General features: G+C 31.8%; 1 protein-coding gene across 1 annotated transcript; it reads left to right on the forward strand.

Moving 5' to 3' along the window:
- Nucleotides 1–1,158: 1,158 nt before the first annotated feature.
- Nucleotides 1,159–23,015, forward strand: Byn (T-domain transcriptional activator brachyenteron). The gene is made up of 6 exons (XM_076781067.1): nucleotides 1,159–1,457; nucleotides 12,824–12,919; nucleotides 17,771–18,014; nucleotides 20,900–21,053; nucleotides 21,707–21,904; nucleotides 22,173–23,015. The coding sequence occupies exons 1-6, from the start codon at nucleotides 1,159–1,161 to the stop codon at nucleotides 22,985–22,987; spliced, it is 1,806 nt and encodes a 601-aa protein (XP_076637182.1). The 3' UTR covers nucleotides 22,988–23,015.
- Nucleotides 23,016–23,720: the final 705 nt, after the last annotated feature.

Consider the following 23,720-nt stretch of genomic DNA (forward strand, 5'->3'; position numbering starts at 1 on the left):
TTCAAATCGTTCTGGAAAAATTATTTTCAGTGGTAATGGTCAATTACAATCATTTTTGGTCTTTACACATACCCCCGAAATCCTACGCATTTTTGGGAAAAAAATTCCTTACCGAAAATCTAATTAGATGCCTAAATTTTTCGAAGGAAAAAAAAAATTCAAATCATTCTGGAAAAATTATTTTCTGTTGCGGGGATCTATTACAATTATTTTTGGTCATTACACATACTCCACAAATTCTACACATTTTCGAGAAAAAAATTCAGTAAGTGGACAAATTTTTTGACAAAATTGAAAACTTTCAAATCGTTTTGAAAAAATTATTTTCGGTTGCGGGGGTCAATTACAATCATTTTTTGTGAATAGACATACCCCCGAAATCCTACCCACTTTCTAGAAAAAAATTCGAGGTGTGAAATTTTTCGACGGAAAAAAAAAATTTCAAATCGTTTTGGACAAATTATTTTCGATTGCGGGTGTCAATTACAATCATTTTTGATGAATAGACATACCCCCGAAATTTTTGAATATACACTGATTTATTTATAATAAATATGGCACAGAACGAAAAAGATGCAACTACAACGTTATCGATTACACAACAAAAAACAATATACAAGCGCACAAACGATAAACGTCTCGAGCGGTAACTTCGAATATCTTAACACTCCCCCTTTCGAAGTACATTGAAATATCTTATTTTGTATATAAACGTTTTTAACCTATCTCTAATAAAATACATAATTTTGCCACACACAAACACATAACATAAACATGAAGACTCTATCTCTAATAAATAACATAATTTGCAACACACAAACATAAACATGAATACGATCTTTGTGTTGCGATTGTGTACTAACATTTTAGATTTAACATATTAACACATTTTTCCAATTTAATCTTTGGTAGAGATTTAGTCAATATATCCGCTACCATTTCATTTGTGCTAACTTTTAACGAAGCCTCCAGCAACAAATTAGTATTCTTGATTTTCATCTTATTTTGGCCTCTAGAATCCCCCATTAAAATTTTTCCCAGGGTTGGCCGAACACCCTGTATAATATAGATTTTTTCATAGAATATTCCGTTAATCTTTTTTTCGTTACTGTACCTTCAGAGGCGGAAAAGCAGCGTGGAAGTCGGGGAACAAGGACCATGCAGTCTGCGGCGACTACTCCCGGTTCTCCATCGCGTTCATCCTGTTGCGAAAGGGAACGGGAAAGGGAGGTTCGCGAGGACCGTGAACTGGAACGCGTCAGGCAAAGTCGAGCGACTCCTGAGGGCGATCGCGAGGAACAGAACGACGAGAGGTCCGCTGTATCCGGGCAAGGTCTTGGTACTATGACGATTAGCGGTAACCAGGGATTACCTCTGTCTCTGTCTTTAGAGGACAGAGATCTGTGGACCAAGTTTCAGTGCCTCACCAACGAAATGATCGTCACGAAGAACGGAAGGTGAGTGCACTGCCAAAAATCTTGCTACGAATACCAATTCGCCGGGTAAAATTGCACGAACGAACGATTCATCAGTAGACACTAGGGTGGACCTTGGAAAGTTCATAATTCTTCCATTCGTTTCTACATAAATAACTATATAATTGCTGTATGTAAATGTAATTAATTTGATAAAGTAAATGATGAGACGACAGTTTTGTTCTGATTCTATGGAAAAAGTTTACTAATAAACTTATTATTGTAGTTCGTGTCAAAGCAAATTCAATAATATGCTATATCATGACCTTCGAATGACCTTGAACTGATTATTCATTTCACATTACATTCTATAAATGTTTTTGAGTATGCACTTGCATAAATAAATAATAAATGCGTTCGAATGATTAGAATATTAAGAAACAAATTTTAAACGCGTAAAATAAGAATCGAAAATATGTTTTTACATATTTCGCCTTGAAAGGACGAGATTTAGTAACTAAGACTGTTTCACAATTTAATTCAACATAAAATCGATTCTTTTTGTGTAAATGCATACATGTAGGTACATTAGGGTGGACCTTAGTTACTCGTGGTCAAAAATTTTTTTCAGACTTTTGATCATGCGACATCTCCAATTTGTTTCTGGGAAAAAATAATTTCTACAAAAAATCAAGTCGATTAGATAATAAAAAGACGTGCCATAACAGCTTTGTTTATGTAAAAAAATTAAATTTCATTAAAGATGGGAAAATTTTGATTTTATCACGTTATGTAATTAGTATAGGTCAATTTATTTGGAGAATGCTGAAAATCCGGATTATCGACACGAAATTTCAAACTGATTTAACACTAGAAAGACTGAAACTTAGTATATACCTATATTGCCCAAAAGCAGTCAAAATGACTGCATTGTGAAAGAATAACTAATATGTAAAGAAATTTGTTTAAAATTAATTTTTAATACTTTTTATATTATTTACAGTCATACAACAAGTTATTAGTAAGTATTAAAAATAAAAAAAATTTACTTCATTTGGAAAAAAAATAATTTATGCATTATTACTTGTACATTTTAAGCAAATGAAAGTGGAAATCTTTTTATGTGTACATCTTCCGCAAACATACTTTTGACATTTTTCACATATATTATTCGTTTTGTTATTGTGGCAAAGTCGTACTTGACAAATTTTTCGTTTGTTAGAATATGTTGTATTTGATGATGTTGCAGTTGATCTTTGTGGGTCTTCATGTTCTGATGAATTTGTCTATCTTGCAACTCTGTAGTCGGTGGAAAGCTGTTCTACTAATTGAAACAAGAACTGTTTTCGTTGTATTTGTATTCCTGTCGTCTCTTTGTAAAGGATCCAAGCATTTATAGCAGCCAAATCTAAAATATTGAAAAATATTTGGGGGGACCATTTACGAGAACTAGATTTTACTGTATATTTTCTGGCCATTTGATCCGTCATATCAACTCCAAATTTTGTTTTGTTATAAAATTGAATAGAGTCCGGTAACATTTTTTTATTACTTTAATCAATTTTCACAATTGATATATACAGGGTGTTCGGCCACCCCTGGGAAAAATTTTAACGGAGGATTCTAGAGGCCAAAATAAGACGAAAATCAAGAATACCAATTTTTTGATGGAGGCTTCGTTAAAAAGTTATTAACAATTAAATTAAAAAATTTCAAATCGTTCCGGAAAAATTATTTTCAGTTGTGGGGGTCAATTATAATCATTTTTGGTCATTAGACATACCCCCGAAATCCTACCCACTTTCGAGAAAAACATTCCTTACCGAAAATCTAATGTGAGGCCAGAAATATTTGCCCGAATTTTCATGCGAATCTTTAAAACATCATAACTTTTGAACGGATTGAAGGATTTTAATGTTTAAAAAAGCAAACGACGCGTATTTTAATGGAGAATATGTAGAAATTCCAAAAATATTGGAAAAGTTGCTCCTTGACCCTGTAAAATTAGAAAAACCCCATAAAAATGGTCCAATTTTCAAACAGCCCTAACTCCTACAATAGTGAATATATTTAAATGAAACTTTTTTCTGAAATAGAGCCCATAGGTAGCTACAAAAAAGTATGAGACAACTTTTCTGTAGGGCGTCAAATAAAATTATTAAAAATGAAGAACTAATTTTTAAGAAAAATCGACAGGGGTAGGGTGCCTAAATTATTCGGCGAAATTGAAAAGCTTCAAATCATTCTGGAAAAATTATTTTTGATTGCGGGTGTCAATTACAATTATTTTTGGTCAATAGACATATGCTCGAAATCCTACGCACTTACGAGAAAAAAATTCGAATAGGTAGACAAATTTTTCGACGAAAGAAAAAAATTTCAAATCGTTCTGGAAAAATTATTTTCGGTTGCAGGAGTCAATTACAAGCATTTTTTATCAAAAGTCATACTCCCGAAATCCTACGCAGTTTCGAGAAAAAAAATTCTAACCGAAAATATAATTTCTGGCCAGAAATGTCTGCCCGAATTTTCATGCGTATCTTTAAAATGTCGTAACTTTTGAACGAATTGGGGGATTTTAATGTTTGAAACGGCAAACAATGCGTATTTTGGTGAAGAATATGGAGAAATTTTAACAATATTGAAAAAGTTGTTCCTTGACCTCGTAAAATGAAAAAAACCACATAAAAATGGTCCAATTTTCAAACAGCCATAACTCCTACAATAGTGAATATATTTAAATGAAACTTTTTTCTGAAATAGAGCCCATAGGTACCTACAAAAAAGTATGAGACAACTTTTCTGTAGGGCGTCAAATAAAATTATTAAAAATGAGGAACTAATTTTTAAGAAAAATCGACAGGGAGTAGTGCCTTAATTTTTCGACGAAAAAAAAAAATTTCAAATCGTTCTAAAAAAAATACTTTTGGCTGCAGCGGTCAATTACAATCATTTTTGGTGAACAGTCATATCCCCGAAATCCTACTCATTTCCTAGAAAAAACTTCGAGAAGGTGTGAAATTTTTCGACAAAATTAAAAAATTTCAAATCGTTCTGGAAAAATTATTTTCGGTTGCGGGGGTCAATTGCAATAATTTTTGATGAATAGACCTATCCCCGAAATCCTACCCATTTTCTAGAAAAAAATTCAGTACGGGCGGAACTTTAAACGTTAATAACTTTTTAACAAAATCTCCATCGACAAATTAGTATTCTTGATTTTCGTCTTATTTTAGTCTCTAGAATCTCCCATTAACCCTGTATACATATAATAGTTACAGTATGCTGGGCTGTGGCATCAAGCAGTCAGTGATCCTCCTTCCCCCTGAACTACGTTATAGCGCTTGAAGGGGAACGACAATTTATCATGAACTTGTATGTTATCATGTGACGGTAATAAAAAAAAAATATAAACTGTTATTCCAATCCAGAGCCGATCTGGTCATATAAGAAATTTACTCAATTCAATAATAAAAGTCATTTGATTATTTAAAATTTCCCAAGTAGTCAAAATGACTGCTTTTGGGCAATATAGGTATAACACATATATACATCGGAAATGAAGGAGAGGGGAAGCAACTACAATTATTAATAAACGCATTTATATATTGTATAAAAAGTCACAAAATTCTAAGAAACTGTGTCATTATATACATAATTGTTTTTCTAATTGAAATTGAAAAGCAGTCAAAATGACTTCCTTAGGCAATCTAGTGTTAATATGTCGTTGGATGTTCTTCTTGACAAATAATTTCTCTTGAGCGTCGAGGCATGTTTCCAATTATTTTCTTTAAATAATTTGCAGATATGTTTTGTTCTTTTTTCGTTTCATAATTCACAAAAAATTAAATTAAAAACATTCAAATCGTTCTGAAAAAATTATTTTTAGTTGCGGGGGACAATTACAATCATTTTTGGTCATTATACATACCCTCGAAATCATACTCACTTTCGAAATAAAAATTCGAGTAAGTACTGTAAAAAATTTCAAATCATACTACACAAATTATATTTAGTTACAGGGGTCAATTACAATCATTTTTGGTCAATAGTCATACCCACGAAATCCTGTGCATTTTCGAGAAAAAAATTCAGTGCGGGTGAAACTTTAAACGTTAATAACTTTTTAACGAAGCCTCCATTAACAAATTGGTATTCTTGATTTTCGTCTTATTTTGGCCTCTAAAATTTACCATTAAAATTTTTCTCAATCAATCAATCAATTTTTCTCATCCACGAAAAATGATCATTAGTTCTGAGCTCTTTGTAGTTGTCTCTATAAATAACTGTTATAATTAAATACCACTTTTATTATATAATAACTACTTCCACCGACATTTGAAAATAGAGTTACAGATAGGATTGAAATAAATTACTGAAATTCTCAAACTTTAAGTCATTTGTGGCTCCTTTTCCCATCGTCCTATTGACGTCCCATTTTGCAGGAATTATTTTTTTATCAAGCTGAATAAATCTAGAGGGTTGCACATAAAAATTTCAATAATCAAAAATAAGGTCCAACATAATGAACACAGAAGAACACGTATTAGTCCTTTGAAATACAAATAAAACGAAATTTAACGCGTCCCAAAAATACTGTTTAATGTGGAATTTTAAGTTGAACCGAACGATTAGGTACAAATATAGTTGGGCAAATTTTATTCGCGAATAACGAATACTTTTAGACTCGTTCGTAAAGTAACTCTTATAGGCTGCTCCTTTTGCGTGGATATCGATTTAAAGAATTCTTCGATAAGCCAAAAGGGGTTCGTGGAAAGAAATGGTTAAGGGGTAAGACCACTGTAAAAACCTGAAATAAAGCTTTTTTTTGCATTTCTTTTTTTTTTTGGGTGGATGGAAACGAGGATAATAATATTCAAGAATGTTATTAACCATGTCGTTAAGTGTTACAAAAAGATATTTATTCAAAAATAGTGCAAAATGACGACGCTGGAGCAGTGTAACTGACGCAAATTTGTATCTGGAAAAAAACAAAATATTTTCTCTTAATCTACATGAGTATAGCTAGAAAAATACGTAGAGGATTTTTGAAACATTGATTTTTGTGTGATTGGCGAACATTTGAAGAAGAAAGTTCAATTTTGTACAAAAAATGGGGCAATCAATAAATAATGTTAAAATTAACTTATCGAAGATCCCCTACGTATTTCTCTAACTATACTCATGTAGATTAAGAGAAAATTGTTTTTTTCCAGATTTGCGTCAGTTACACTGCGTGCCGCAGAGCGCCCCAAATTCAAAACACGACTCGCGAGAATGGCTCCAGCGTCGTTATTTTGCACTATTTTTGAATAAATATCTTTTTGTAACACTTAACGACACGGTTAATAACATTCTTGAATATTATTATCCTCTTTTCCATCTACACAAAAAAAAAGAATCGTAAAAAAACGCTTTATTTTAGGTTTTTACAGTTGTTTTACCCCTTAACCAGTTAATTGTGTCGCTCCGCGTTGAAAGTGCGAATTTCTGTGTCACGAAAATCGACCGATGACGAGTATAGTCGTCAAGCACAGAGTAACTGTTGCTGTTAAAATATTGCATCGAAAAGATAGGTTTATTTTATAAAACTCGTCATGACAAAAAATCCTGGCACTTCTCCATGACGAGTATACTCGTCAAACACAGTTAACTGGTTAAGAACCACTGAACTAGAGCGTCGAATAATTTGTCAACCTATCTCTAGAAACAGACATGATTTATTTAGTGTCAATGATATGCTGATTTCCGTAAATAATTCACGCGTTTAAAATAGTACGTCACGAGTTTCATATTTAAGAACGCCGGTGGATCCATCCGTTCGTCGGAAGGTCCAAAGCAAAGATGGCTCTTCGTCGAGCGTAAAAATGTATTAATTAGAGCGTCTGTGCGAACAAGGCAGAAGGTAAAAATAATAGTCGGTATATGCTGCGCAAGGGAAAAATTTATGGAGAGTGGAAAGAGATCATTACGAAACGTTACGAAAATTTAGATGATTTACACAGACGAATGGGCGCAACGAAGCAACCTTAATGCACATCTTGCTTTTCTAATCTTTTATATGAATTTAAACTACGAAATAGAATATAAACGGCAGTAAATAACTCTCCTTCTTACTTATCTTCGCCTTCTCACTAATTGTAAGTAACTGGTATACCAAAGTCGATAGTTTTGTAATACTTGCAAATGTGCCTCACTTTTTATTAAACTAAGAAAAAGGTATTTTAGATATCAAACATCGATTGCTTTGAAACTTTGTATGGATAGTAGAACATAGACTATTTTTCTTTTATCTTGGTCCATTTTCATGCTTAGAAGATCAAACCAATCCTTGAATTTTATGAGAAGAGGTACAAAAGTTCCTATTATATTGTTGACATAAAAAATATAATATTACATTGAATAAAACTTAATATGTAATGGTATTCTTGTGGAATGATACTCTTATCAGTGAGTAAACTATTCTTAATTAGGAATGATTAATCATAAATCCAAATATTTTTGGGTTTTATGGACGAAGAGTGATATGGAGATGGAAAATGTTAAAAATTTAAATTTAAATACACAAGATTGTGAAACACAGAAGCGAAAGTGCGCTAATCTGGGGATGTATTTCAATATTTGGGACCAAAAAACTAGTTTTTTTTTATATTATTATACAAAACAAAATGTATTTAAATATTCTGAAAAACTATTAAAAAGTGTAACAAAAATAGAAATTCAAACTACATTCAAATACTATCAAAAGACAATGATTCCAAACATACAGCACAAATTGTGTAAGAATATTTATCCGTTATCATTATCATTTATTATTTATGGCATTACAATTTCTATCCTTATACAGGGTGTACGGCCACCCCTGGGAAAAATTTTAATGGGAGATTCTAGAGACCAAAATAAGACGAAAATCAAAAATATCAATTTCTTGATTGAGGCTTCATTAAAAAGTTATTAAAAAATTAAATTAAAAAATTTCAAATCATTCTGAAAAAATTATTTTTGGTTGAGGGGGCCAATTGCAATAATTTTTGGTCATTAGACATACCCCTGAAATCCTATCCACTTTCTAGAAAAAAATTCGAAAAGGTATGAAATTTTTCGACGAAAAAAAAAATTTCATATCGTTCTGGAAAAATTATTTTCGGATGCTGGGGTCAATTATAATCATTTTTGGTAAATAGACATACCCCCAAAGTCCTACCCATTTTCGAGAGAAAAATTCCTTACCGAAAATCTAATCTGAGGCTGAAATGGTCCCCCGAAATTTCATGCATATCTTTTAAATGTCAAAACTTTTGAACGGCTTGGAGAATTTTAAAGTTACAAAATGCAAACAACGCGTATTTTGATGCAGAATATGTAGAAATTCCAAAAATATCCGAAAAGTTGTTCCTTAACCCCGTAAGGTGAGAAAACCCCCATAAAAATGGTCCAATTTTCAAACGGCCATAACTCCTACAGTAGTAAAAGTATCTCATTGAAATTTTTTTCTGAAGCAGATACCATGAGTACCTACAAAAAAGTATTAGTCAACTTTTCTGTAGAGCGCCATACAAATTTATTAAAAATGAAAAACAAATTTTTAAGAAAAATCCACAAAGTGTAGGTGCCTTTTGACAAAATTCAAAAATTTCAAATCATTCTGTAAAAATTATTTTCAGTTGCGAGGGTCAATTACAATCATTTTTGGTCATTACACATACCCTCGAAATCCTACCCACTTTCTAGAAAAAAATTCGAGAGGGTGTGAAATTTTTCGACGGGAAAAAAATTTTTCAAATCATTCTAAAAAAATTATTTTCGGTTGCAGGGGTCAATTACAATCATTTTTGGTCATTACACATACCCCCGAAATCCTACGAAGTTTCGAGAAAAAAATTCCTTCCCGAAAATCTAATTAAGTGTCTTTTTTCGACGAAATTTAAATATTTCAAATCGTTCTGAAAAAAATATTGTTAGCTATGGGGGTCAATTACAATCATTTTTAGTGAATAGACATATCCCCGAAATCCTGCGCATTTTCGAGATAAAAATTCAGTACTGGCGGAACTTTAAACGTTAATAACTTTTTAACGAAGCCTCCATCAATAAATTGATATTCTTGATTTTCGTCTTATTTTGGCCTCTAGAATCCCCCATTAAAATTTTTCCCAGGGTTGACCGAACACCCTGTATATTGCGAATGAAAAAGCTGAACCGGAAACACGAATGACGGATCGATTTGGCAAGGGAAAATCCCCCGGGCGGGCCGAGAGATCAAAAGATATCCGGCACGGACACGATGTAAACTGGCCGACTACTTTTACGATTCGTATGTTATTAAAAACGATTACGGTTTGTCGACTGCGCTCATCGTGCGGAGGCAAAGTGTTCGCAGGTACCAGTTGAACGGAAGAACGTTTTATGCAGGATTGTGAGCATCGTAAAATTTTATTATCGGCGGCTCGATTCTTTTGGTTGATCGCTGGCACCAGTGTTACTTTCATTAGTGTTTATAAAATGTTGTTTCCCTTGACGGTGTGCTGCTTTATCATTTTACAAAATATATATAGTGGTAGCTAGTCCCAGCTTCTCTGGAACGGGCAAAATACGTATCTATTAAACATTTTTCTACAATTATTTCGCTACTGGTTATTAAAATACAAGTTTTATTATAATTGACTTATAAATAAGTAGTTTTTTTTAACTAAACTTATATTTTTGTCCAGAATGCAAATATTTTTTTTTTAATTTAATAATTCGTTGTTTATGTGAATGTTATAGAAGTTTTCTTTTATAACTTCATCTTTTATATATTATTATACAATTCTGCAATGGGGAAAAACAAGGGGGTGTATTTTCGAAAAGGACATACCTCCGACTTTTTTTATGCTCTGAATTCTTACGTATTTTGATAGTGAAAATTGGCATAAATTTTATTTTCATAGCGGAAACCATGACAAAACCATAAAGATCATAGTTTTTTTATTTACTTCCGTAAATAATGGGAATTTTGAAAAATACTTCAGGTAAACGTTGTAGTCCTCGTCAAAATTCACATTTTATACTCTACTGATTTTTGTCATAAACATAATACTTTCTGAGAAAAATGATAGGTAATTATTCACTTACATGGAGCCACCCTCGATTGCAATGTAAAATATAAAAATTAAATCTTATTCTTATAAAATTATATCAACTATAATTATTCCTAAATGAATTTTATTAATTTTATTTATAATTATATTTATATTTATATTATATTTATATATTGATTTATTAAATTTTTAATATTTTTAAAAAAACCCTCTTGTCGATTTTTCTTAAAAATTCGTTTTTAATTTTTAGTAATTTTGTTTGACGACCAACAGAAAAGTTGTCTAATACTTTTTTGTAGGTACCCATGAGCTCTACTTCTGGAAAAAGTTTCGTTGAAATATATTGACTATTATAAGAGTTATGGCTGTTTGAAAATTGGACCATTTTTATGAGGTTTTTCTAACTTTAAGGGGTCAAGGAATAACTTTTTCAATATTGTTAGAATTCCTACATATTCTTGGCTCAAATACGCGTTGTTTTCCGTTTGAAACATTAAAATCCTTCAATCCGTTCAGAAGTTATGACATTTTAAAAATACGCGTGAAATTTTGGAGTGACATTTCTGGCCTGAAATTATATTTTCGGTAAGGAATTTTTTTCTTGAAAATAGTTAAGATTTTGAGGGTATATCTATTGACCAAAAATAATTGCAATTGATCCCTACAATCGAAAATAATTTTTCCAGAATGATTTAAAATTTTTTAATTTAATTTTTTAATAATTTCTAAACGAAGCCTAAATCGAAAAATTGATATTCTTGAATTTCGTCTTATTTTGGCCTCTAAAATCTCCTATTCATGTAGGATATTATATATAATTATGTATTATATGTATATTTGTCTGGGCAGAACTTAAAATTTTTTATTTTTTGAAATGAATACCTTTATTTTTTAGTTTTCTTGCGGTAATTTCACTTTATTTTGTTTTTTTTTTTATTGCAATCTATTTTTTAGTTTTCATAATATTGTTCCATCTGGCGTGTTTTCATTTTTTAGAACAAACAGGTTTATTTTATAGTTTATATGAGGTTGTTTCATTTCTTCCGTAACGAACAGTCGTTTCATTTAATGTTTAAGTTTGGGTTTAGGTTTATGTCAATAATACAGAAACCACGTGGGCGTGGGAGGAGCTTTGCTTTATCCCTTTCTTGTATTAACTAATGAAATTAACAATAAAATTTGTATTCAATGAGTTATATGAAGTTTTGAACATGTAATAACATTTTTCTCAAAAACTATTGTCTTTATGACAAAAATTAATAAGACATAAAATATGTATTTTGATTAGGTCTACAACTTTTATCTGAAGTATTTTTCAAAATACCCATTATTTACGGAAGTAAATAAAAAAACTATGAGCTTTATGGTTTTGCCATGGTTTCTGCTATAAAAATAAAATTTATAATCAGCTCGTCACAGTACGTAAGAATCCAGAGTATAAACAAAATCGGAAGTATGTTCTTTTCGGAAGTTTATCCAAACAATGAGAAATAACAAGTAAAAAATAAATTGAACTTATAATTCTGACGAACTTCTAAAGGTTGGAAGAAATGTGCCCAACCAATGGTATCAGCAAAGTTGCAGTAACATTTAGCAAATAAACGGAATTATTAAAACTGTTATAGAACCATTTATCATAAGTTCAATTTTGTCCAGCTGAAATCAGAATTTTTACGATTGTGTAGCATCATTAGTCAGTAATATACACGGTGTTCGACCACCTCTGGGAAAAATTTTAATGAGATTCTAGAGGCCAAAATGAGACGAAAGTCAAGAATAATAATTTGTTGATTGAGGCTTCGTTAAAAAGTTATTGACGTTTAAAGTTCCGCCCGTAAAACGGCAATCTGCGAACAGCTGCTAGTGATTCTCACTCAGAAAACTGTAAGGATGTCGATACGTCAATAAGTAGAGTCACTCATGCTGAGAACCACTATCGTATGTACAGCTGCTAGTGGTTCTCACTCAGAAAACTGTAAAGCTGTCAATACGTCAGTAAGTTGAGTCTCCCATGCTGAGTGAGAACCACTGTTCCCAAATTACCGTTCTACAGGCGAAACTTTAAACGTTAATAACTTTTCAACAAAGCCTCAATCAACAAATTGGTATTCTTGATTTTCGTCTTATTTTTGCCTCTAAAATCTCCCATTAAAATTTTTCCCAGGGGTGGCCAAACACCTTGTATAGGGCGCCATGTAACCCTAAAGTCGGCCCCACGCTAATACAGTCGATACTTATGTTAGATAAAGATAAAAGGACCCTAAAACAAACCAATAAAACCAAAACGACGAACCGTCAGTCTCATGTTTTGTTCATTTTTACTTCCAGACGCATGTTCCCGGTAGTCAAGATAGTCGCGCGAGGATTAGAACCGAAAGCCATGTACACTCTTCTTCTCGAATTCGTCCAAGTGGATCCGCACAGGTAACAATAATCTTGTCCTCGTCTTTCGAACGAGAGATTAGGGGTAATTATCGTACCCCTTTCATCCACAGAGCAGTAACACCGTTAAGCATGATTCTAAACTTGTTAGAACGCTATTTTTAACTCGGTCAATCGTCATCCGTTGTTTGCACGAGGAATAGATCGCGGTAGGAACGCGAGCGAGGCAACTCAACTATCGTTCGAGAAAAGATTTACGACTCTTGTCGTCAACCATTATGGGATAGTATGACTGTTTAGTAGGGTGGACCTTATTTTTTTTTTTTTTTTTTAATTTTTACTATTGCATCAACCCATTAGGATAATTAGCAACCACAATGCCTTACAACCGTTGGATATAGAATTAGGTTAAATTAAATGACAAAATTTATACGCTTAACATAGAAATATAAGGTACATTAAACACAGAGATTAAGTTAAATTGAATAAAATATGTTTATATGTTTAAGAAATTTTAGTACTCTTGAGCAACTTTATTGTTAATCTTATTGTTGGACCTTATTGTTAGTTATATTTCATGACAAATTTTTTTTGTCATTTTTTTTTAGACACTCCCTGGAATTGTGACACTATTCATATAAACTTATGTCTGAAAGTTCTTTATTGAATTAATATAAACTTTTAAAAATATTTATGATTTATCATGGCAACTACAAGGAATGTTCGAAAGTTCCTTCTTCTGCGAGAATAGAGGCTTCCATTCGTCGAATTCTTCGAAATATTTCATCTGTATTGGAAATAATAAGTAAATGCATTTATGAATGCAGTTACAAAATTAATCTTCTGTTTATATTATATTATAAGACGAATTTTGGCTGTGCATTAGGGTGGACATTAGTTATATTTGATGACTTTTTTTCGGGACACTCCCTGGAATTATGACACTAGTTGAAAAAATAACCTATGCAAAATCTAAAATTAATCGGACAAATGAAGACGAGACACATCGAAGTTGAAAATTTTTTAGTTTTGTAACCTGTTTTTGTTTATTAAAGTGTATCGCTATTATATACAGGGTGTTCTGGGAAAAATTTTAATGGAGGATTCTAGAGGCCAAAATAAGACAAAAATCAAGAATATCAATATGTTGATGGAGGCTTCGTTAAAAAGTTATTAACAATTAAATTCAAAAATTTCGACTACTTCCATTAAATTTTTCCCAGGGGTGGCCAAACACCCTGTATGTATTTTAGTACCTCTTTGAATTCGACTTTTTACACTTTATAAGGATAGGGAAACAAAATTTAGGATTTTTTATGTCTTATAAGTTGCAATACCACAATTTCAAAAATTTATTGCCTAAAAAAAATATACTTTTTCGCGTTATATTTACTTCGTTAACTTCGTTTAACAAAACAGTATTAACCTCTTTATGTTAAAAAATTACTAGTCTAGATGATATTTTAATTGTCTTTCTTGTAAACAATATCAAAGTGCATCGATTGATGTAATAAAAAATATATGATTTCATTTTAAAGAACTAGTATCATCAAAATATACTCCTCTCAAAACTTGCAAAATTTTCAAATGTTACTTCATTTGTCTTTTATAACGACGTAGCCTAACTAAAAGTCCTTTAGGGGGTACGATTTAGGCAAATTCAACCTACAAATTTTAAACTCGTTACAACTAAACAGTAGGGTGGACTTCATTTATCAACTTTGGAATTTTTTGGGACACCCCCTGGAATTGTGACACTAGTTGAAAAAATAACCTAAGTAGCCATTTTACAAAACGGTATTGACCTATTTATGTTAAAAAATTACTAGTCTAGGTGATGTTTTAATTGTCTTTCTTGTAAACAATATCAAAGTGCATCGATTGATGCAATAAAAAATATATGATTTCATTTTAAAGAACTAGTATCATCAAAATGTACTCCTCTCAAAACTTGCAAAATTTTCAAATGTTACTTCATTTGTCTGTTACAACGACGTAGCCTAACTAAAAGTCCTTTAGGGGGTACAATTTAGGCAAATTCAACCTACAAATTTTTAACTAGTTACAACTAAACAGTAGGGTGGACCTCATTTATCAACTTTGGAATTTTTTGGGACACCCCCTGGAATTGTGACACTAGTTGAAAAAATAACCTTAGTAGCCATTTTACAAAACGGTATTGACCTATTTATGTTAAAAAATTACTAGTCTAGGTGATGTTTTAATTGTCTTTCTTGTAAACAATATCAAAGTACATCGATTGATGCAATAAAAAATATATGATTTCATTTTAAAAAACTAGTATCATCAAAATGTACTCCTCTCAAAACTTGCAAAATCTTCAAATGTTACTTCATTTGTCTTTTATAACGACGTAGCCTAACTAAAAGTCCTTTAGGGGGTACAATTTAGGCAAATTCAACCTACAAATTTTTAACTAGTTACAACTAAACAGTAGGGTAGACCTCATTTATCAACTTTGGAATTTTTTGGGACACCCCCTGGAATTGTGATACTAGTTAAAAAAATTGTGGTCCGATAATAGTATAAAACGTAATTTATTCACATGAATAAGTCATACAGCGAAATTGTAAAACTGTTTCGATGTTACTACATATGCACGGGATTCCCCGTGACAGCATGGTACGTTTCTCTCGAGGTTCCTCTATAGGTCTTGCGTACCGCGCTGCAGAGCGCCACTGTACGGCCATATGCGCACCACAAAAATAACCTGTGCAAACCTATGCAAAATCTGAAATTGATCCGACAAAGGACGACGAAACACATCGAAGTTGAAATTTTTTTATTTTTGTAGCCCGTTTTTCTTCATTTTGCATAGGTTATTTTTTCATCTAGTGTCACAACTCCAGATGATGTCCCAAAAAAATTCCAAAGTTGAAAAATAAGGTCCACCCTACTGCTTAGTTGTAACTAGCTCAAAATTTGTAGGGTGAATTTGCTTAAATCGTACCTCCTAAAGGACTTTTAGTTAGGATAAGTCATTGTAAGGAACAAATGAAGTAGCATTTGAAAGTTTTTATTTCAAACGGATAGGTAAAGTCAAATGTTTTCGAATTGTCAAAAAGTATACGTATAAAAATATAGATCTACTTAATTTCATTCAAAAAACATTAATTTCTATAAAAGTAATTGTTAATCGGGTGGAGCTACCCTACTTAAGCTAGCAAAAGAGATATCTAATGACCAAATCATCTGAAATAAGATGGTTTATAATGTGCATTAGTGTTTCAGAAAAATGCATGAATATAGGATAAGAAATCCAACGTTCAACTTCAAACCGATACAAAAAATTGAAAAATAAGAACCAAATCCCTATACATAATGATAACAGAGTTGAACAAAATGTTATTCCAATAATAAATAACCAATAAAACTAACACATAGCAATTTATTTGATCAAATGAGCAATTGTTATCTGTTCATTGTGAAATAATCTATTCTATCATTAAAATTTATATCGTTATTTAACGAGTAACGGGTAAACAATTGTTAAAAAAAAATAAATAAATATAATATAATTTCCTAATTGCACCAAAAATATTAAAAATTGCCTCATTCTGTTTATCTTGTATAGCTTTCAAGTTACAACAAAAAAGTAAAAAATAGCCAAATATTTGAGGATTAATTTCTACCCTTTAAAGTGAATTTGGGCAACAAAAAAAATTATGTGACATATTTATATCTTTATATGCTTTACAATACTTCCAAAATTGCAGAATTTTTGAAATCTCCAAATTGGAGGTCATCATGTTAGAAATGTTTAAATATACTCAATAGAAGATTTTTATTTAGCGAGTAACGGGTAAACAATTGTTAAAAAGAAATAAATAAATATAATATAATTTCCTAATTACACCGAAACTATTTAAAATTGCCTCATTTTGTTTATCTTGTATAGCTTTCAAGTTACAACAAAAAAGTAAAAACTAGCCAAATATTTGAGGATTAATTACTATCCTTTAAAGTGAATTTGGGCAACAAAAGAAATTATGTGGCATATTTGTATCTTTATATGCTTTATAATACTTCCAATATTTCAGAATTTTTGAATTAGAGATCATCATGTTAGAAATGTTTAATAGAAGATGGTAATATTCTTTCTGAAAGATTAAATTCCTTTGCAGATGAAACGTTTAAGTTTTGCGTGCTGAAGGAAATATTTAATATATTTAGCACAACGTTTTCAACTGAATTCTCAGTCCTCTTCGGTGCAAATAAATCCAAAGTAAACGTATTAATCTAAACAGAAACGAGGAATACCAAAAAGTCAAAATAGATTTAAGAATGTCACCTTGAAATTTAAGAGACAATCACGTGTTAAAAACGATTATTTAAATAAGAAACGCAAAAATATAATTCAAACTGTGTACATCAATTCTAAGAAACTAATTATACTTTTAGTTATTCAACTTTGGTATCGATTTTCTAATTCTTATTGTTTATTGGAAAACCAAAAAAATCATTGTGTAGAATAAATACATGTTTGGTTTTTCAATAAACGAGAGAAAGTTGAATAAATAATTGTATAACTGTATTTTTCACAATAAATGTATGTACCTATATGGTTTGGTTTGCGTTCTTCTGTTTTTTAGTTGTATGACCATTTTTAAACGCGGCCATTAAACACGTGGTTGTCTCTTATGATTTCACCAAACATTCTTGAATTTGTTTTCACATCTTGTTATTTCTTATTCCTCTTTACATTACATGTTTACTTATTTTAGGCTTATTTACACCGAAGAGGACTGAAAACAGACCTGGGTAAAATTTATTCGCTTTAAAAAATCTTCCTAAAACGAACGATATACATAATGAAATTATTGAAAGATTAAATGTTTAAAAGTTATATAATTTAAGAACCGTTCTTCGTAGATGGAAATACGTTAATGGAGAATGGGTCCCAGGTGGAAAGGCGGAAGTCGCCCCACCGAATCCTATTTACATACATCCAGAGAGCCCGAATTTCGGATCCCATTGGATGAAGGAAGCAGTATCGTTCGCCAAAGTGAAGCTAACGAATAAATCTAACGGGAATGGACAAATTATGCTGAACTCGTTACACAAATACGAACCTCGTGTTCACTTGGTTCGCGTAGACGCGGTGGAGCAAAGAACGGTACAATATTAGTTGTGCTCTCTGATAATTATACCACAATTGACATCATAATACAATATCTAATCTGTATACAGGGTGTTTGGCCAACCCCGGGAAAAATTTTAATGGGGGATTCTAGAGGCCAGAATAAGACGAAAATCAAGAATACCAATTTGTTGATGGAGGCGTGGTTAAAAAGTTATTTACACTAGGTTTACGGACACTCGTTACGCATATTTTTATTATAATTCGCTTCATTGACAGTTGCATTAAAATGCAGTTTTTCTTTTAATTAGAGGATACATCCATATCATTACATCAATTCAATTCAACATAAATTGCTAACAAATAATATTTATGAGTCCTATAACGCTAAGTTTAGAATCTGAATGCGTTAAATTGACGCGTACCGTAAACCTAGTGTTAACAATTAAATTCAAAAATTTCAAATCGTTCTGGAAAAATTATTTTCGGTTGCGGGGGTCAATTATAATCATTTTTGGTCAATAGATATACCCTCAAAATCCTAACCATTTTCGAGAAAAAAATTCCACACTGAAAATATAATTTCAGGCCAAAAATGTCACTCCAAAATTTCTTGTGTATATTTAAAACGTCGTAACTTCTGAACTGATTGGAGGATTTTATTGTTTCGAAAGGCGAACAATGCGTATTTTGGTGAAGAATATGTAGAAATTGTAACAATGTTGGAAAAGTTGTTCCTTGACCCCGTAAAATGAGAAAAACCTCATAAAAATGGTCCAATTTTCAAACTGCCATTACTCCTACAATAGTGAATGTATCTCATTGAAATTTGGGGGGCAAGTAGAATTCATGGATAACTACAAAAAAGTATTAAACAACTTTTCTGTACAATGTCAACCAAATTAGTTACACATGAAAAACGAATTTTTAAGAAAAATCGGCAGGAGGTAAGTGCCTAAATTTTTCGACGAAAAAAAAAATTTTCAAACCGTTCTGGAAAAATTATCTTCGGTTGCGGGGGTCAATTTTTTGGTGAATAGACATACCCCTGAAATCTTGCGCATTTTCGAGAAAAAAATTCAGTACGGGTGAAACTTTAAACGTTAATAACTTTTTAACGAAGCCTCCATCAACAAATTGGTATTCTTGATTTTCGTCTTATTTTGGCCTCTAGAATTCCCCATTAAAATTTTCCCTCAGGGGTGGCCAAACACACAGTATAAAAAAATTAGGGATCAAAAAGGTAAACATGTAAATGAAAATATATTGTTTAACAACAATCTTCCTTCAGTCGATCCTTCTTTAAGTATAATATTAAGAATAATACACAGGGTGTGTTACGCAATTGTCGCCAATATTTTTGATAAAGCAGCTGCATAAAGCAGATTTGAGTAATCTGCCAAAAAAATGTTTTAAACAAAAGTTAATCAGTTTATAGTCAACTACAAATTGTAATATAAAATTTCAAAAACTTTTCAAAAACAATACGTTATCAATAGAAGGACAAGGTCATTTTTTTTAAATGGTACTGTACATTCTTGACTTTATAGAGTTGTTACGGATAAGAAAATGAGTATAATGATCTACAATGATGATCACATGATCTAAAATTTAAGTTTGACTTTTTTGTTTCGTTTTTCAATGACAAATACAGTGACTGTCACTTAAAATTGTACACCTAGCAGTTTAGCTGATATTTTTACAATAAAACATGAAAATTGTACTAAATTATTGAAACTCGTATAGAAGCATATAGTGTAATGTTTCTTTATTTAATACATAACAACAATATAAAAAAATTTTTTAAATATTCAGTTTCTTATCAGACCTCTCTTTTACTTTATTCACTACACGGCCCTCTGCTTTGTATCGTTTTATTATACATTGAACTGTGCTTCTACTTCGATTAATAATTTTACTAATTTCATTATAACTTCGTTTGTTTTTGAAAATTATACTAAATTATTGAAACTCGTATAGAAGCATATAGTGTAACGTTTCCTTATTTAATACATAACAACAATATAAAAAAACTTTTAAAATATTCAGTTTCTTATCAGACCTCTCTTTTAATTTATTCACTATCTTCTGGTCCCCTTCTTTGTATTGTTTTATTATACATTGAACTGTGCTTCTACTTCGATTAATAATTTTACTAATTTCATTACAACTTCTTTTGTTTTTATAGTGATAAATAACTAATTCACGCTCTGCTACTGCAATTTGTTTCATTTTAAGTCATTTTTATTGATTTTTTGACAGAACAACGCATATAACAAGCAAAATACTGCTAAATCAACTAGATTCAATCGTTGCTAAACATTGTTAGACAAAAAACAATTGGAGATTCACCGGATTTCCAATGTTACCAACAGTGTACGATTTTTACTGACAGTTAAATTTTATACACAACCTCAAATTTTATTTAATTTACTGAGTACTACTAAAGGTTTTTTTGTATTGTTGTTATGTATCAAATAAAGAAACATTACATTATACCTCTATACAAGTTTGAATAATTTAATACAATTTTCATGTTTTATTGAAAAAATATTGGCTAAACTGCTAGGTGTAATTTTAAGTGACAGTTATTGTGGATTTTTTTGTATTGAGATTTTGCAGATATATTTCTTTGTTTTGTAAGTATGTACAGTATTTTTTTTCATCCGAACATCAGATCTAAGACATAAGAGACCTAAGATCTAAGATATAAATTTATGTATTTTTATATTGGCGGTTAAAACGCAATCGTTTGGATTAAAACTTTCATTTACATATCCTCCTGAGAAGTTTAATGCTCAAAAGTATCAAGAAGGAATAGACCTAACTTAGACCTTTTGAATACGTAATTCTTTAATTCTGCAGTTTTGAACAACGAATCTAAGAAGTTATTAATTCTCACCTGATTTGTACATACTCAGGTTCTTACGTACCGCTATCCTGAGACACAGTTCATAGCAGTGACAGCTTATCAAAACGAGGAAGTGACGAATTTGAAAATTAAATACAATCCTTTCGCGAAAGCGTTCCTCGATGCTAAGGAAAGGCCTGCTGATCCACAAACTTATCCACAATGTAAGTTGACTAGTAAATCTTTCCACTAAATATATACAGTGATTCGCTGTCAAAATTGGTTACATTTTCTAATTAAGATGTATTAGGTCATGTAATAGGTCCATTCGCATTTCTTTATAAAAATATTAAATACTGCCAATTTTATATAGAACTTATTTGATCAATGCGTGTATTCATTTCTTCGACGTTTCTAATTGATTTTCTAGTAAACATAGTCCACAATAAAACATGGTCGAATAAAATCGAGAGTGAAAGTAACAAATTTAAACACTACCTTTTTACTTCATCGTTTCTCATTGCTCTTAATTCAATCTATCAAATGAAGTATAAAGTTTGAGTAAATCAATTTTGTGTTCAGACATTTGTTTCTTTTTGTCACCTGAAAAATTGTATGACTTTTGACTTTATACTTCATTTGACTCCATAACAAATAATATTGAACGAATTACAAATAATGGATAAGACTTCACCTGTTACTTTTTATTTGAGTTTGAAGATTTATTCGAATAATGCCTGACTCTAATGGGTATCAGTGTATTAAATACATATTGAAGACCGTGACCTTTAGTACAAATCGTAGTTTCAAAATCCATATGTAATCAATAATGACCACTGTAAGCCATTATATATTAAAATCGTATTATGGATTACAGACACAGGTGCTTGGTTTCTGCCACAGTCTAGTATGGGATACGAATATAATACTGCTACAGCCATTGCAGCCGCCCAAAATCAAGCGTCAGTAACGGTTAATAATCATCTCTCTAATTCCTGTACCATTTCTACAGCTGGTCACAGAAATACTTGTAGATCGTCGCCTTACACACTGAGACATAAATATATTCAAGATGGTACGACTCTTAAACCTATTACGTGATGCCTTGGAAATTGGCCGAGGTTTTCCCTTGGAAATTTCCGAACATCGACCAATATCCAAGACATTACTACATTATTAATCTTGTAATGCTTTCTTCTCTATCTTTGTCGTCTTTAAATGATCCATACTGCAAATATATGTAGTGATCAATATTGAACCATTTTATGCTCGTTTAGACCTCTTTTGCATGCAAACGATTTCTTTAAGAACAAATGTTCTGACGTTTCAAATGAACGTTACAGAACAACGCACGGATCCATACAGCCCGGTGCAACTCTTGCACTCCACAGCATACATGGCAGCATCGGGATGGTCACCACGGAGTCCAGAATCTTTACAAAACTTAAGTCCAGCTTGTCTACCACCTACCCAAGAATGGCCCACATCGCCTTCGCCTTCGCCGACTTCAACGTCGCATGCAGTATTCAACAGAGGCACTGTTGGAACAGCATCACCAACCACGGCTACAGGGTGCACTTTGTACGTGCCGTCAAATCTATCCTCTGTCTCTCAAGAGCATAGTCACTGTGCCGACACCTCAGCCTGGATTCACCCCACCACTCTTTCAGAACAACAACAGCAACAATCCTACTTAAATTTGAATCTGCACTTACATCACCAGATGTCTTCTTACCCGGTTCCACATACCGGGTTACATCACACTTTACATCCAAATGGCACGGATGCGGTTCCTCCTGTTGACGAATATGTTCACGAGTATCAGGCTTCCCCTATCCAATCAACAACACCAGATCGTCATCCGCAACACCATCATCCTCAAATGTTACATTTGCAACCAATTCAACAGACTGGTACAGTGTCTCCTGTCAGTGTAGAATATGACACTCCTCCAAAGGAACATCATATACCTGTTAGTTACACGGATCAAAGTGCAGATACGCTGAATGACGTACAATCAAACGAAAACCGAAGATATCTGACAACGGTTATTGACAGACACCACCGTCAGGATTCAGATATTGCGACCAATGATCATCAGGCCGCTGCTTGGACACCACTGACACCGCCGCCTGCTCCACAAACTACAGCAATTTGATTTAAGTATGTGATACAACTAGTTTTATTTATGTTACTTAGCTACTACTCTATGATTTCCACAACTGTTTCTATAGTTAGGTGATTAAATGAGAGCAAAATCGAAATATAAGCTAAATATGAAGTTGTGCACAGTGTCCACTTAGGTGCAATACGAATAAGGTGTTCTAAAACATAGATGTGCTAAAATTGATAGTTTAAAGTTTGGGTATGTTCATACTCGTCAAAAAGAACGTACGTCGTAAACAGTTAACACATTGTTGCTTATTTTGATGAGTAATATACATATCTACAATTTAAACCATTAATCTTAGCATACCCTGTATAGGTATTTGAAATTATATTAATTATTGTTAAGTATAGGATACATTTTTTAATGTGAATCGAAAAATTTGGGCAATATGTAACAAGAATGTAACGAATACTATGAAACAGTGATACAGTGAACACATGGTAAAATCGAAATACATATTAGCGTTTATAACGGAATTTGTAGATTTTATCTAACAAACTGTTTAAATGTGTTTTGCCAATCGAATAATTGATGTCAATTCAATTTCGATTTCCGAGAAATCAATCCGTCCTATGATCGTGTCTTAATGTTTTTAGATAATATGTATTACATAATATAATCATTAAAATAAAATATACTAAACGAGCATATATCGTTTCTTCCTCAGAATTAAACGAAGTGCAATAAAATCATAAGATAATTTGCTCATAGATGACATATG

The sequence above is a fragment of the Colletes latitarsis genome, chromosome 14 (genome assembly GCF_051014445.1).
Source record: "Colletes latitarsis isolate SP2378_abdomen chromosome 14, iyColLati1, whole genome shotgun sequence".
Taxonomy (NCBI): Eukaryota; Metazoa; Arthropoda; class Insecta; order Hymenoptera; family Colletidae; genus Colletes; species Colletes latitarsis.

Excerpts from the sequence above, each read along its gene's own strand:
- Byn (XM_076781067.1), top strand. The coding sequence starts at position 1,159 with ATGCAGTCTGCGGCGACTACTCCCGGTTCTCCATCGCGTTCATCCTGT. Across the intron at positions 1,458-12,823 it reads ATCGTCACGAAGAACGGAAG|ACGCATGTTCCCGGTAGTCA; the intron begins GTGAGTGCACTG and ends TTTTACTTCCAG. Across the intron at positions 12,920-17,770 it reads GTCCAAGTGGATCCGCACAG|ATGGAAATACGTTAATGGAG; the intron begins GTAACAATAATC and ends CGTTCTTCGTAG.